General features: G+C 37.3%; 1 protein-coding gene across 1 annotated transcript in view; it reads left to right on the top strand.

Moving 5' to 3' along the window:
* Positions 1 to 272: 272 nt before the first annotated feature.
* Positions 273 to 16,801, top strand: part of LOC149842244 (acyl-coenzyme A oxidase 4, peroxisomal-like) — a 35,532-nt gene continuing 19,003 nt past the window's right edge. The window contains exons 1-8 of the mRNA XM_089999025.1: positions 273 to 474; positions 10,069 to 10,176; positions 10,394 to 10,500; positions 10,694 to 10,771; positions 10,855 to 10,978; positions 11,081 to 11,154; positions 11,286 to 11,345; positions 11,578 to 11,687. Coding sequence (XP_089855151.1) covers positions 435 to 474; positions 10,069 to 10,176; positions 10,394 to 10,500; positions 10,694 to 10,771; positions 10,855 to 10,978; positions 11,081 to 11,154; positions 11,286 to 11,345; positions 11,578 to 11,687 — 701 coding nt within the window. The 5' untranslated portion in view covers positions 273 to 434. The remainder of the gene's footprint in view (positions 475 to 10,068; positions 10,177 to 10,393; positions 10,501 to 10,693; positions 10,772 to 10,854; positions 10,979 to 11,080; positions 11,155 to 11,285; positions 11,346 to 11,577; positions 11,688 to 16,801) is intronic.

Raw genomic sequence — 16,801 nt, 5'->3', positions numbered from 1 at the left:
AAAAAATTGGTTTTTTCCCCAATAAAACTAAGTAGCTTACATTTATAACGTTGGGTTGAGTGAGAGAGAGATGTGTTTGACTTGTGACGCTGCGTATGATCGAGTGAACACCTACCAACGTGTCCTACGAAATTTACGCGAAAGATAAAAAATCGATATATAAAAATAAAAAGACTGTTTTTCTGAAGTTACAGCCGAGATGAAAAAGTTAATTTTCTTTTCAAAGTCTTGTTGATATTTGTTGCGGTGGCTTCTTTTCAAAGTCTCCCAATAAATCGGGGCGTTTTGATTTTTCATTTTTGTAAAACCCGAAGAAGTTGGAATCATCTGCACGCTTCTCGTCTCTATCCTCTTCTGCTCCCACTTTCGCTCCCTCGGAAAACCAGAGATCAAACGGCGGCCGGCACCCTTGCTCCCGAAGATCGACGGTCGACATGCGGAGGCCCTTTTTCAACGGCCAGTCATCGATCGCCGGTAGAGTTTTTCTCACTCCCATCCTTCTTCGCGAGTCACCGATCATGATCCTTCTCTCTCTTACTTCCTTCTTCGTGAATCTAAATGATTTCAACCCACCGTTCGTGTTTAGCAAAGAAATCGAGTTCTCTTTCTCTCTCTCTCCTAGTGCAGCAGATTGCCTTAGGAACTTTGTTCCTTCTTCTTTAATTTTTGAAACGAAGATTTGTTATGTAATTTGTAGATTATATTCACCGGTTGGTCTTATTTTTTATCTTCCCGCGACGAGGTTCCGTTCTCCGGTTCCAATTCGGGGCCCGGCGACGCTCCCGAACAGCCTCTACGCGCAGGGAGTCATCCGAGACCCCGGATTCCGCTTCTCCATTCGAGGAAGAGCTAGAGTCTCCCTCCTCCATTCCGTCTATTCTCCACTTCATCGGCCGGCCAAGGCCATCAGCACCGCCACCTCGGCGGCCGATCGCGACTATCCTTCTCTGACCGGCCTCGGCGGGGTTCGTCTGCATCTCAACCCCTCCCCCCCCCCACCACCACCACACACACACACACACACATTTTCGAGGTCTCCGTGATGATTCCGTTCGAGACTGTGATTTCCTTTTCCGTTGAAGCTGGACGGACTCGGCGGGGGCCGTGGCGATAACGCCGATGAAGCTTCCGTCCTCCTCCCCGGGAAATCGCTCCTATCGTCGTCGTGCTCGGAACGCTCCTCATAAGCAGCCGCGTCTGCACCTCGCCGTCGTGGTAGGTTCGTAATTTCCGCTTCTTCCTGGTCCCTTTCCCTGCGAGCGTTGTCTCGAAGCGTGGAAGAAACGAATCGACGGTGTGGATGGTCCTACAACGTTGGTAGCTATCTGGTAACGCTTAAGGGGACCTGGCAGGAGTATTTATGTAATTACACTATCTCCACTCTGACCAAAGTTTAGACTTGGTCTGTGATGACTGCTCGACACGTGCTCCGCTTTGTTGCCGTGCGGTGCGCACTTTCTCGTTTGAATCTGCGACTTGACTTGTTACTGCGAGTGCGAGGGTGTTTGGCTTTCCAAAATCTGACGGTCGTGGGATTTGGATTCTGACTGAACGATTTTGTTCTGCGTTGTGGCTGTTGGCCAGTTGTGTACAGCAACATGGTTTATGTAAACTACATAAGGCCGCTGAAGTTCTCAACCATTTGCAAAAATTGTTCATTATTTTTTCCTTTTTGCTCGTTGCATCTAACAGTCTCTTCTTTCATTTTTAATTTTATAAAATCTTTAATCACTCAATATTCTACACTATACTTTACGGAATACAACAACAACTACGCCTTCATCCCAAAACAATTGGGGTCGGCGATATGAACCAACAAAGAAAATCATTCTGGGTCTTCCACATGAATCCTTCTCCTCCAATCATTTATATCCAATGCCATGTCCTCGGTGAGGTTCAAAGCCTTCGTATCCTTTCCTATCATCTCCATCCAAGTCTTCCTAGGCCTACCCCGACCTCTTTTAACTAATATATTTTATCATTTCTCCATCCTTCTAACTGGAGCATCATTAGGCCTTCGCCGAATATGTCCAAACCACCGTAAACGATTCTCTCTCATCTTATTTTCAATGGGTGCAACACCTAGCTTCTTACGTATCTCCTTGTTCCGAATCTTATCTTTTATTGTATTTCCACACATCCATCTAAGCATACGCATCTCAGGTACACTCATTTTTTGAATATGATGTCTCTTGACAGCCCAACATTCCGTACCATATAGTAAAGCGGGCCTAATAGTCGTCCTATAAAACTTTCCTTTCAACTGCAATGACATTCTACGATCGCACAACACTCCAGTTGCACTTTTCCATTTCATCCACCCAACCTTTATCCTATGATTTACATCTCCATCAATTTCTCCATACTTTTGAATGATAGATCCCAAATATTTGAAACAATCATCCACCGGTATTTCTTGCTCACCAAGCTTCACTACACTCCCATCACTACTTCGTTGCTTACTAAACCGACATTCCATATATTCTGTCTTACTCTTACTCAACTTAAAACCTCTTGCTTCCAATGTTGTCTCCATAATTCTAACTTAGCATTAACCCTAGCTCTAGACTCATCAATCAAAACAATATCATCAGCAAACAACATACACCACTGCACATTTTCTTGAATTGATCTCGTAAGCTCATCCATCACTATAGCAAATAGGAAAGGGCTTAAAGCAAATCCTTGATGTAACCCAACCGTTATAGAAAATTTGGTTGTCACCCCTCCACAAGTGTGGACATTGGTTACTACTCCTTCATACATATCCTTAATTATACTAATGTACTTGAGAAAAACACCTTTCTTCATCATTGTCTACCAGAGAACGTTCCTAGGTACTCTATCGTATGCCTTCTCCAAATCAATAAAAACCATATGCAAATCTTTGTTCCTCTCTCTATTTCTCTCAATAAGTTGTCTAAGAAGATGTATAGCTTTCATAGTTGATCTTCTAGGCATAAAACCAAATTGATTCTCCGATATCATGACAACCTTCCTCAACCTAGACTCAATCACCCTCTCCCAAAGTTTCATAGTATAACTCATGAGTTTTATACCACGATAGTTTGTGCAATCTTGTATATCACCCTTATTCTTATATAGAGGCACCAAAGTACTCTTCCTCCACTCATTAGGCATCTTATTTGTTCATCAAATCTTGTTAAAAAGATTTGTCAACCATTCTAAACCTTTCTCTCCCAAGCATTTTCAAGCCTCGATAGGTATAACATCTGGGCCAACTGCTCTTCTTGATTTCATTTTCTTCAAAGCCTCTGCAATTTCTTTCTTTTGAATCTTGCGCATGAAGTCACGATTCATCTCATGAAAAGGAATGGACAAGTCTCCAAGATCCTGAGCATGACTTCCATTAAATAGCTTATCAAAATAATCTTTCCATCTCTCCTTAATCTCCTCATCTTTGACTAAAACCCTTTGTGTTTCATCTTTGATACATTTAATCATACCGAGATCCCTCGATTTCCTATCTCTCATCTTTGCAAGCCTATAAATATCCTTTTCGCCCTCTTTGGTATTCAACTTGTCATAAACCTCCTTATATACCTTATTCCTCACGTTTCAAACTACTTTTTTAGCTTCCTTTTTTGCTATCATATACTTCTCCAAATTCTCATTATCACGACTCTTACTTAGATTTCTATAACACTCTCTTTTAACCTTAATAGCTAATTTGACATCCTCGTTCCACCATGATGTATCCTTACCTAGCGGTGCACCGCCTTTAGACTCACCCAATACCCTTTTAACCACCTTTCTCATGCCACCCGCTATCTTATTCCACATTGATTCTGAATCCTCCTTGAGACATCAATCAACTTTCTTAACTACCTGCTCTACAAACATTCTTTGTTTAGCTCCTTTCAGTGCCCACCACTTAATTCTAGGATCTATCCTATGTCTATCCATTTTGCGGCATTGTCTAATTCTAAGATCTAAAATTAAGACTCTATGTTGTGTAACTACACTTTCTCCCGGTATAACCTTACAATCGATGCAACAACCCCTATCTCTCTTTCTAAGTAGGAAAAAATCTATCTGACTCGTATTAACCCCACTTTTAAATGTTACTAGGTGAGACTCCCTCTTCCTAAACCAAGTGTTTGCTAAGATCATATCATAGGACAAACTAAAATCTAAAATCCTTTCTCCACTTTCGTTTCTTTCTCCTATACCATAGCCTCCATGGATACTCTCAAATCCATTCCTACTAATGCCTACATGTCCATTAAGGTCACCGTCGATGAAAAGCTTTTCACCATAAGATATCCCTTGTACTACTCCATCTAAATCTTCCCAAAATTGACGCTTAATGGAATCGTCTAAACCTACTTGAGATGCATAAACACTAATAATATTAATAATATCCGTAACTAATACTAATTTAATAAGTAAAATCCTATCATACTTCCTACGGACCTCAACTACATTATCTATAAACTCACGACTCATAACAATCTCTACTCCATTCCTATTTCTATTTATTCCTATATACCAAATCTTATATCATCGAGGTTCTATCACTTTTGTCTTCTCACCTATCCATTTGGTCTCTTGTAGACATAAAATATCAATCTTTCTCCTACACATAACATCTACTAACTCTACCAACTTACCAGTTAAAGACCCTATATTCCAAGTGGCTAACCTAATTTTATGGTCTTGGACTAACTTCTTTACCCCCACCCATCCAACAAAGTGAGGGAACCCTTGCCTATTTGTCACCACACCCGGACGTCGGTGTCACGCATCGCTTCCGGGCGACGACCTAGCAACTCTTGCCCATTTATCACTTCCTCCGGGCCTATAGAGTAGAGCGCGTCGCTCAGTAGAGAACACCCCAACAAAATTCTCATATTGGTTCATATTCATAGGGTATGACTAAGTTTTTATGCTGGCTGTCACTGGCCTACCGCAACCCTCCTCCTTTATTTGGGCTTGGGACCGCAACCCTCCTACTTTACGGAATGATAGATATATAAAATATGTATATTACACTTACTATACATGGAATGCTATACTATATTGCACTATACGGTACTATACTATACTTCACCGAGTATAAATTATGTATATTAAACTATATTAATTATACTATATGAAATGCTAGATATATAAAATGTATACTGTATTTCTAACGACATGAGCTGAGCCAAGCCAAGTGAAACACTTTCACAAGCAGCTCTGGTTCAGATAAGCATTAAATGAGCGAGTTGAGTTATTAATAAGATCTAATTCAAATCTAAATTTTGTTTTTTATTCTTTAATTTTTCTTTTTGTTTTTAGCTCATGTTGGGTTTATGTCTCAAAATTGTGCGGGTTGCACCTTACTTGTCCACCTATTACATTCATTTCCCTAAGTTTAGTGTTAGGCTATGTCACACGGACTCGGCTAGGGAGGCGCCGCACCCGAGTCGACACGCCCCGACACGGGTGCGGCTTCGGACTCGGCCCAGACTCGGTCAACACCAAGTCAGACTCGGTCAAAGAGTCGAGGCCGAGTCCGTCCACATTTTGGACTCGGTCAACTTTGACCGAGTCAAAAAATGTCTATTTTTAAGATGAAAAACAAAACAAAAATCATTTTTTACATAACTTTTTAAAAATATATATATATATATATAACCAGACTGCAATGCAGTTGCACAGTCACATACTGTGCAACTGCAACTGCACAGTCTGTGACTGTGCACAGTCTGTGCAACTGCAACTGCACAGTCTATGCAACTGCAGTCCATTTGATTGGGGATGTGTGATCTTTAATGGGAAGCGTGATTCCTCCAACGAAGGGTGAGCTGCCTACTAGAAAGTTGCTTCTCAGTGTTCAGGACCAATACTTAGTAGTTGTATATGCATAATTTTATATTCTTGAAATATCTTTCAATTTATCAATTTAAAGGAATATAAATACAATACAACCAGGATTTAGCCAGAGCAAAGGTAACTGAAACATGAATGTGCCCTCTTCCTGTAAGATGTATATTTTCATATGCAAGTCATATTTTCTCTACTGAAAAACTTGATATTTTTATATATTCATGTATTGATAAATGACAATGAAATTGCTAATAAATTTTTTCTGTTGCTATGTTATTGCTTCTATATATATATATATATATATATATATAGCCGAGTCCCTGTGTCCAAATTTTTTGAAATTGCGCCGCACCCGTGTCGCACCCGCACCCGCACCCATGTGACATAGGTGTTAGGTAAACCACACTCTTTTCAAAATTGTTTAGTACTGGATTGAAGTCTTTTTGGACTCTGGTCTTACTCTTTTTGTTCGTTGACCATGCCCAACCAATAACCCTGGTTGTCTAGTCTAGCCGTTTGGGCCATTTAGACTCACTTATTGCTAGCGGTTGACCATTTATTCCTGTCAGGCTTGGGCCTATATAAACCCAATTCTCTCCCCTCATTTCCATCATTAGCTCTTCTCTTCTCTCTTGCTCTCTTCCTCCTATGCTTTGACTTAGTCAAAGCCTTCTTTGGTTCAAGTCAAAGAGGCTATCCAAGAGGTCCATATCAAGTCAACTCGATCTCACCCAGTGCAGAGCGTAAGCCAACCGTCGCGACTTGGCAAAGCTCAATTGTTTCTTGTGAGCGACGTTGCACGTAGCCCATTGCACCACGGGTTTGATCTTAAGTGAGGCAACTATCACTTTAAAGACAGTGCATCCAACGCGTGCTGCCGGGCCTACCTTCAATCCAACTCAGTTACCAAAACCACTAATTTTCCAACACTTCCTTTCTTGCATCATCAAAACGTTAGATAGTTCTTTTTTCTCGCTAGGGAATGGATTATATTTGAATTTGGATTCGAATTAATGTTAGAGATCGGTTGAAATTGGTATAATGCATCTTTCTCTTTAGCACATCAAAGTCACTTGCTGTCATTGCTTCTCATGCTGCTATCAGTCTTGCAGCTGTTAAAGAAAGTGGTCCTCATATATTGAAGAGATAAAAGACTGAGATTTGTTGCAAGCTTGATAAAGAAGTGCATGAGAAAGTTCTTCCATTTGGCAAAGATGCATCTATAGCACGAAGAATCTTCATGAGTTTGGTTTTATAAGTTTTGGTGTATTATGATATATATATATATATATATATATATATATATATATATATATATATATATATATATATATATATATGAGATTTCACTGGTATCCTTAGACATGTAATTTTCCTTTATTGTTCACCGTTATTGACAATGATCTCTTAGGGTAATTCATAGGCTATCTTGGATTAGAACTGCAATATCTTCTACATGTGAAAGATGTAAAACACCTTAAATACTACTTTAGATATTTAATGGCAGCTTGGTATATTGTCAAATGGTCACATCATCAATAAGAATGGTTGACATGACACCATTATAAGGAAATAAGAAGAGTTAAAAGAAGACTATTCAAGACTTGAAGGTGTTTGAAATGTATAAATATATTTATTTAATTATTTAGTTCAGATATGAAAGTCTAGATATCCGTGTGTTATGACCCTAGTTCTAAGAGGTGTATCCAAAAAGGAATAAGATCAAAACGTGCCCGGATTTTGGCTCTATGTTTGAAATGAATGCATTCGGGCCACAAATCAAAATAGCATGATGGATCGGATATTTCGAGATTGGAAGCTGTGACTGAGAATTATAAGGTAACCAAGTTTATGGCTCTAGACAGAACGAGGTGAAACATGACTTGTAAAGTAGACCCTATGTAATTGGGATAAGGCACGACAATGATGATGATGATATTATTGTTAAAATATGTATATATATATAATTTTGTTGTAATAAGTAATGGCCATCAGGAGCATTTTAGTTTTTTTACTTTTTTTGTATATAGGTTGTCCTATACGGACATTTTTGTATTTATTTTTGTATTTTATATTTTTTGGAATTGCCTTGGTTTTGAGGGGCTCTTTTAGTTAGGTTATTTTTGGACTAGTCAACATAGAGTTGACTAGTCAATAGAGCTGTTGGAACATTCCAACAACTCTATTTCTAGCTATTGGACTGTTCCAACAGCTCTATTGAGGCTACCTCCTTCGTATAAATAGGGGTGAAAAATCCCATTTGTTTCCAATGCCTTTTTAAGCATTCTAACTCATTTTTGAGTTTTATTATGAATAAAATATTATTATTTTTTGTTGTTGTTGTTGCTCTTGTACATTAGTGCAATCTATTGCCTATGTTGGCTCTTTGTTTTGTCCCTTAGTGGACTTGTGTATATGCACTTTGTGTTTATGTTCTTGTAAGCCCTTGGAGGCTCTTGTTGTGTATTTTCGCATACTTCATTACAATTTGATGGTAATAAAAAGCAACACTGTATCAACATTGGACTGAAGGCAACATTTAGCGACCTTGGTGCCTACTTAGGTGGAAGTATCAGTCTGCAAGCTATGACAATTAAAAGAAAACTGCTGGTCAAGAAGAACACAAAGTTTGAGGGGTAAGATTCTTGCCTCCAAGGCCTTACAAGAACATAAACACAAAGTGCACGTACACAAGTCCACTGAGGGACAAAACAAAGAGCCAACATAGACAATACAAACAGCCACTATGGGCAATACATTGCACTAATGCACAAGAGCATGAACAACAATATAAATAATAATATTTTATTCATAATAAAACTCACAAAGGAGTTTGAAAACAAATGGGGGTTTAACCCCTATTTATACACAAGAGGTACTACTCAATAGAATTGTTGGAACAGTCCAACAGCTAGAAATAGAGTTGTTGGACTGTTCCAACAACTCTATTGAGTAGTCAACTCTATGTTGACTAGTCCAAAAATAACCTAACTAAAAGCGCCCCTCAAAACCAAGGCAATTATAAAAAATATAAAAACAAAAATAAATACAAAACTGTCCCTATAGGACAAACCTATATACAAAAAGTAAAAAGACTAAAATGCCCCTGATGGGCATTACTTATTACAACAAAATTATATATATTCATTATATTACGAATATATACATATTTTAACAATTATCAGATGCTCAAAGCTATGGTGATTCTTGGGAACTTCATCTAGCTCTAAAGTCCATAAGATCATCCACTTTCTTGGGAACTTCATCTAGCCCTAAAGTCCATAGGATCATCCACTTTCATTCTGGTTTACATTTATTGATGCCTTGGGTGTTTGAGTATCAATCCACATCTGGCTGCATGATGTGCATGCACAGGGAATTTAGCAGTTCAACTTTGCATCTTGTGGGGCGCCCATTCTCCTTAGAGGTGCAACATCTGAAAAAACGATGTAAAAAATAGAACTAGCTCATGATTCAAATCCACATCTGTTTTTTTGTAGATTATATTTGCCTTGTTTCTCTTCAGGTTAGCCATCTATTCTTTTATCATTTACAACCCTTAGATGGGAGTGCATTATCTCTGTGCTTTTGTGTTCTATTTTCTTGCTCATAGCAAGTTGATTATATCAATTCGGTCAAATGACTCAAATCTCTTGTATTCTATGTCCTTCCAACTAGCAAGGCGTGTATTTCAATTTAGACAATGTCCTTCACCTAATGTTGAGGATTGCTCCTGCACTAAAAGAAAAACACTCATATGTTGTAACTGTCATTAGCTCTTTGTCATTTGTGCCACTTCTCACCTTTTGTCTATGTGTTTGTGATGTTGTTAATATTATATAAATGAACGGCACCTGATTGGAGACAAACTTGCATTTTGTGGACTTAGGTAGTTGGTTTTGGCAGTGCAAGAGGAAAAGCCTGTTCCTTTTGATTTCTATGTACATCTTTGCTGTTTGTCTTCCTTTTCATTGGTTCTGTCAAATAATATTTCCATTGTGAAGTATCATAATTTTGATTTGGTTTTATATTGTTTTTTGATTTATTTTAGAAGATTTCGTCTGGTGTCTTCTTTGAAAATGCAACATTCTAAAAAAAATGGTTTCCTTACCGTTTTTCCCATTAGAACTATTTCATTTGGTCTTTCAGTTAGATGTTTTGCTTCTCAATTCCTTTATGTTGTTTGTTCATGCTTATCTCCTAAACTATGTTAATTTCATATGATTCATGCAGATGCTCCCAAGGATAATCAGGGCCTGTTTTCTGGAATTGGGTTGCCAGCCATAGATGTCTCTGTTGCATTTCCTCAGGCAACTGCTGCATCTTCTTTTCCTCCTGTTGGTATGATCATAAGATGCCATTGACACCTGAATATGTTTACATTGTCGTATTTGTTCTTGATAGTTGTTATTTATGGATACTGGATTGTGTAAAATGGTGGCTTCTACTTGTTTGTTAAATGACCATGAGATTTAGTCCAAAACATTCAAAAGATTGCTTTAGAGTCATCTGTGTGCGTCTCTAACATGTTCTTCCTTGTCTGTCATGACACTTGCAGCCTCAGACTACTATCATCTGGATGATCTGTTGACAGATGAGGAGAAAACCATCCGAAGAAGAGTGAGAGAGGTGATGGAAAAAGAGATAGCCCCTGTAATGGCTGAGGTATCATACTTGTAGTGGTCTTCTTTCATGAGAATGTGTGTTTGGGATTTCTTTTGCTGTTTCTGTAAGTTTTCTTTTGAGTGTGTTTACTTCAACTGAAACATGCTTGCTTGGCAAGCTGTATATGCATCTTTATTTGTTTGTGTTTCCCTGTTGTTTTTTATCTATTTATTGGGTTGAACACATGTTGCAGTACTGGGAAAAGGCAGAGTTTCCTTTAGATAAGATTCCTAAGCTTGGTATGCTCAAGGTTGCTGGGGGAACAATAAAGGTGCCCTATTTTGTTATTGTTAGTTTCTTACTTTCATCACAGGATGTTTGGTTGTTAGTTATATAATCCTTTATAGTGTTCAGGGATATGGGTGTCCAGGGATTTCACTCACTGGAAGTGCAATAGCCACTGCAGAAATTGCGAGAGTTGATGCAAGCTGTTCTACATTTATATTGGTGCACTCTTCCCTTGCCATGCTTACAATTGGTAAGCCACTTGATCCTAACTCAATATATTGAATTTCCATCAATTCTTACTGTTCAGTGTCATGCTGATTTTTTGTTGCTCTTTGAAATTGTTGCGAATTAGCTCTCTGTGGCTCAGAGGCTCAGAAGCAGAAATATCTACCTTCCTTGGCAGATCTTCAAACTGTTGCTTGCTGGGTAGGCCTTTTTCCTTTATGCTGTTGACATATATCTGAACATTAGTTCTTAAATTCAAATACTAAATTTACTGTTTCATGGCATCACATATTCTAAAGATCAGAGGTGTAATGTTGTGCTGATGCCCACAGGCTTTGACCGAGCCGGACTATGGAAGCGATGCTAGTTCCTTGAGAACGACGGCGACACAGGTCTTCTGTATCTACCATGCCAGTGCATTATTAGTCCTTATGACAAGAAGCACACACATGCCTGATTCTGGACATGCTGGTTTTTAGCATGTTGCTTTTACAAATGGCGGATTCCACCTAATTTTTTTTTGTTCAAGTTTGACCTGAATCCTTGTTTCACATAATGTTTGGATGTGTTTTTGGTCTGAATTGATGACCTTAATTAGCTTTTGTTTGAAATTCTGAGATACAGGTGCCTGGAGGTTGGATACTTGATGGCCAGAAGCGCTGGATAGGAAATAGCACATTTGCAGATGTATTGGTTGTTTTTGCTAGGAACACGACCACTAACCAAATCAATGGGTATGTTGTTCCCTGCACACACATGCTAAAACATGATTATATATATAGGTACTTTTGGTCTTTTCTCTGTTGTAATAGGGACAACCTAGTAGGGGCTGTTTTGTCTTTTTTATTTTTTATTTTTTATTATTTCAGTCAATATGTATCGGGCAGTCCAACTATCATTGGACTGCTCCCAATGGTCATAAATATGACCGTTGGAGGCAGCCCAATGACTAGTTGGGCTGCCTCCCTTAGCTCCTTCTTGGCTCTATAAATAGGGCCATTCTCCATGTTGTTATGTATGTTTTTCAAAGCATATTTGTTATGTTATTCAATAAAATTTATATTTTTTTATCTTGTGCCTCTTGTGTGATTTGTATTTAGTAATTGTCTCCATTGTGAGATTGTATTTGACCCATTAGTGGTCTTTATGTATTTATGCTCTCTTGGAGCCCTTGGTGGCATTTGATTATATTTGTTATTACTTCATTTCATGGTATCAAAGTCACGGGCTGGGCTCATGTAATTAAAGAATTATCTTGATCTAGCTCTCTTGGTGAGAATCTTCTTCAAGTCATCTTCTTCATCATAAACATGGCTGAGGGGGAATCTTCCGTCATTTCCTTCAAGCTCACTGAGAACAACTACTTGATGTGGTCAATCGCTATGAAAAATCACATCAAAATGTAAAAATTATGGGGTTTTGTTAGTGGATCCACTACCAAACCTCAATTAAAGCTAACGAGGAAAGGAGGAGGTCAATTGAAGGCACTCTCCAATGAAGAGAAAAAATAAGTTCTAAAGGAATATCAAGACAAGTTGTAAGATTGGGAGGCAACCAATGCCCAAATACTCTCATGGTTCATGAACACCATGGATAACCACCAATATCATTAGATTCAAAAAGGTATGTGATGCATGGGTATTCCTAAAGTGCATATTTTTCAAAGAGACATGGCTCATTTATACCAATGTTGTAAGTATTGTATTGTATGATACATATCGTTACTATGGAAAACAACGATATGATACCAGGTTTATCGTATGATACACCTTTGGAGCACTTTAAAAAGGGCCGAATCATAATTTATTCTTTTTGAGTTTTAAAGACCTTGAGAGCTGACTCCCTCATTTGTGTAGAGGCCATTAAAAGGGTATCCACGCACCCTAAGAGTCGTGAGAGCGATTTGGGGGCCGATCCGTGCGCAAGGGTGAGGGATTTTAAAAAACTTGGTTATTTAATAACACTTAAGTATTCATAAATTGGTTACTTTGTTTTTGTTTATTTAATATGAAAGTATGAGTCTTGTGGCATGTTCTTAATTGCAAGATATTTAATATTTTTCATTGTTTTTGTGAGATAGTTGATGTTTGATGATGTCTTATACAATTCATAGAGACATAAATGCTTCATATGTGATTTTATGGTTGTATTTTGTGCAATTCATTATTTTTTCATGTGTTATGTTTTTTTAGAATTTTTGAAAAAATTTTATTCAAAAATTATGATTTTTTATTATACGATACAATACGATACGATATCTTGTTTTGGGCCTGACTGATGCAGGTAATGATACAATACTTACAACCTTGGTTTATGCTATGTCCAAGAAAAAGTGCGTACTACCAAGCAAGGTGATAAAAGTGTTGAGACTATTATGGTCTCTTATCCCCATATAGGATAAATTAGCTATGCTAAAACCCAAGTGGGAAGGTCCAACAATAAAAATGAGACAAAAACAAGTTGATAGAAAAAGTATTTTTTCCTTGTATGGGCTTAGGCAAGAATTTAGGCAATTAAGGTCATCTCTTCTTCATAGAACTACTGTACCTCCTATAATTGAGGCTCTTGCCGAAGTATGTCAAGAGAAAACTAGGCTTAGACTGCACAAGACTAATGATCAGGTTTTTGCCATTTCAAGGCCTGTGAACCATGTGAGAACATATAAACCTCCTCACTTTGAGAAAAAATTTAATGGAGGAGATTTTGAGAAAAAATACAGTGGAGGAAGAAAGATACATTTGTCATTTTATAATGAATCAGGGCATATAAAATCGGAATGCCCAAAACTCAAAAGAAAGGCGGCCATAATGAGTGAAGAGTCTTCCAAACGAGAAGAATCAAGCAAAAGAGGCAACCTTAAAGACTTGACGATCATTCAACTAACAGAGGCCGTTTCACAATACCTAAAAGTCACCCCATCTACATCCGGTGCCGCCGTGTCTACCTCTTGCCCTCCAGGTAAGTCATCTTGAATTTTAGATTCAGGAGCATCATTTCATATGACACCTAATGAGTCCTTATTGATTGCACAAATTCATATTTTTCATGTGTGTCAACCGCCGATGAAACTTCTCTAAATGTGAAAAGTGTAGGAATTTTGAAAAACTTTTCAAAAGATTCAAAAAGTTTTTTTGTTCCAAATGTTAGTCATTACAAAACCTAATTTAAACATTTTTTTGGTTTCTCAAATTTTCGATTATGGGTGTGAGGTCTTCTTCTCATGTAAGTTTTGTTGGGTGCAAGATCTCCAGTCAGAGAAGCTGATTGGGCAAGGCCATAGAAGAGTAGACCTCTACTATATGGATTCTTTGTGTCTTCCTAAAGAATATTTTTGTAACTATGCCAAAGAAATAGACTTACATATTTGGCATAAAAGATTAGGACACCCAAGTATATCCAAATGATCTCTTTCTCCGTTTTTGGAAAAATATTATAATGAAAAAGTCTTTGTTTGTAATGATTGTTTACTTAAAAAAAGACTTTGTTCGCCGAAGCCGCTCTCACTGCGGTTTATGTGATAAATAAAATGCCTTCTCAAAATTTAGAAAACAAGTCTCTAATTGAAAAGCTTTTCAAAATTAGTCTGGACTTGAAAAGATTAAGGTTTTTGGATGCAAGTGCTTTGTTCTTCTTAAAAAACATGATAAACTCTCCCTCAAAGCCATTGAATGTGTATTTTTTGGATATGCCGATAACCAAAAAGGCTATTGATGTTGACTTAAAAATAATAAACTTTATGTCTTTAGGAATGTTACTTTCCTTGAAAAAGAAAAAGGATTTGATCTTCAAGAATCTAAGGAGGAATGCGATTATGCTTTCTTGTATGATTTATTGCCCAAACAAAATGTTGTAGTTGATAATTCTATTGAGAATGTTGATGATGATTGTAGTGTTGACGAAGAACCGAGTAATGAACCAAGAGATGGTAGGGAACCTACTCATGAACTTATACATTACTCTAGGTACTCGATAAATAGTCAATCACTTAAAATAGAGAAACCTAGTCTTAGGATATCCAAACGCATATCTAGACTACCAAATAAGTTTATCTCTTATGAATCCTTCTCTCCTAACTATAGGACATGCCTTTTACCCATTACATTCATATCATGAGCCTTCAAGCTATAAGGAAGCCAAAGACATAAAAGGATGGGTTGATGCAATGAACTTAGAAGTAAAAGCATTACATAAAGCTAGTACTTGAGAAATTCAACCTCTTCCTAAGGGAAAAAAGACTATAGGATGCAAGTGGGTTTTTAAAATTAAAACAAAGAGTAACGGATCACTAGAAAGATATAAGGCTAAGTTAGTTGCAAAAGAGTACTCTCGAGAATATGATATAAATTATAAGGAGACATTTGCCCCAGTAGCTCATATGACCACTGTTAGGACCTTAGTTGTTGTAGCATCCATTAGGAGTTAGCCCATATACCAATTAGATGTTAAATGTATCTTTTTAAATGGTAATTTGAATGAAGAAGTGAATCCTCTCCCTGGTCTAACTATTGAGAAATGTATGGTTCTCTGCATTTTGTAAAGTTGTATATCAGCTTAAACAAGCCCTTAAAGCATGATATGATCGGTTCAGTAGAACTATGTTAAATATTGGTTTTAAATAATGTTATATTATCGCTGCTCTTTTTGTAAGGTCTCCAGGTTCCACGCTTGTTATTCTACTCTTGTATGTTGATGATATGATCATCACTGAGAGTGATAAGAAATGAGTTGAAGAAATTAAATTTATGTTTAAGAATCTTTTTAATATGACTGACCTTGGTTTCGTAAGATATTTTTTAGGTATTGAAGTAGCCTATTCACAAAGAGGATACATCTTATCTTAAATGAAGTTTGTAGTTGATATTATTGCCCATTCAGGAAACACAAATGAAAATCATGTTGACACTCCATAAGTGACCAATGCTAAAAGGAGAGCTGAAGATGGAGTCTTGTTAGATGATCCAACACCTTATAGACAACTTATTGGATCACTAACATATTTTTATATTACTAGACCAGATATTGCGCATGCAGTTCATACTGCAAGTCAATTTTAGCATGTGCCAACTTCGGTCCATATGAGTGGTGTGTTGAGAATACTCTGATACATTAAAAATACTATATCTAAAGGGTTTTTCTTATCTTCTTTCTCATCATTAAATATCTTTGCATATATTGAACATGACTGGGGAGGAGATCCCAATAAGCGACACTCAATTATGGGTTTTTGTGTGTTCTTAGGTGATTCCCTTATATCTTGGAGATGTAAAAAACAATAGAAGGTGTCATCCTCCACGGAAGCTGAATATGGGGCGATGACTACAACAACAACTGAGGTCATGTAGTTAAGGTCTTTGCTTAAAGATATAGGGATTGATGTTTGAGAATCTTCAAAACCATATTGTGATAATAAAAGTGTTGTATATATTGTCAACAATCATACATTTCATGAACTGATGAAGCACATTGAGATGGATTGTCACTACGTTCGGGAAGAATACTTGAAGGGGACTATTGATTTACCATATGTATCGTCGGATCACATATTTATTCACAAAAATACTTTCTTTACCACAATTTTTTTCTCCTTAACAAAATTTTTGTAATCTCACCACAAGTTTGAGGGGGAGTGTTAAAATATGATTATATGTATATATCTATATATCTATATGTATATATATTAAAGGCATTTTGGTCTTTTTCTGATGTAATAGGGACAGCCTAGTAGGGGCTGTTTTGTATTTTTGTCTTTTTTATTCATTTTATTTATTTATTTTATTATTTCAGTCAATATGACTGTTGGGGCAGTCCAACTAGCTGTTGGACTGCTCCCAACGGTCATATGACCATT

The sequence above is a fragment of the Nuphar pumila genome, chromosome 3 (assembly GCF_984573655.1).
Source record: "Nuphar pumila chromosome 3, dmNupPumi1.hap1.1, whole genome shotgun sequence".
Taxonomy (NCBI): Eukaryota; Viridiplantae; Streptophyta; class Magnoliopsida; order Nymphaeales; family Nymphaeaceae; genus Nuphar; species Nuphar pumila.
The sequence above is the reverse complement of the archived record's forward strand: the minus strand, read 5'-3'. Positions and strand labels throughout refer to the sequence as shown.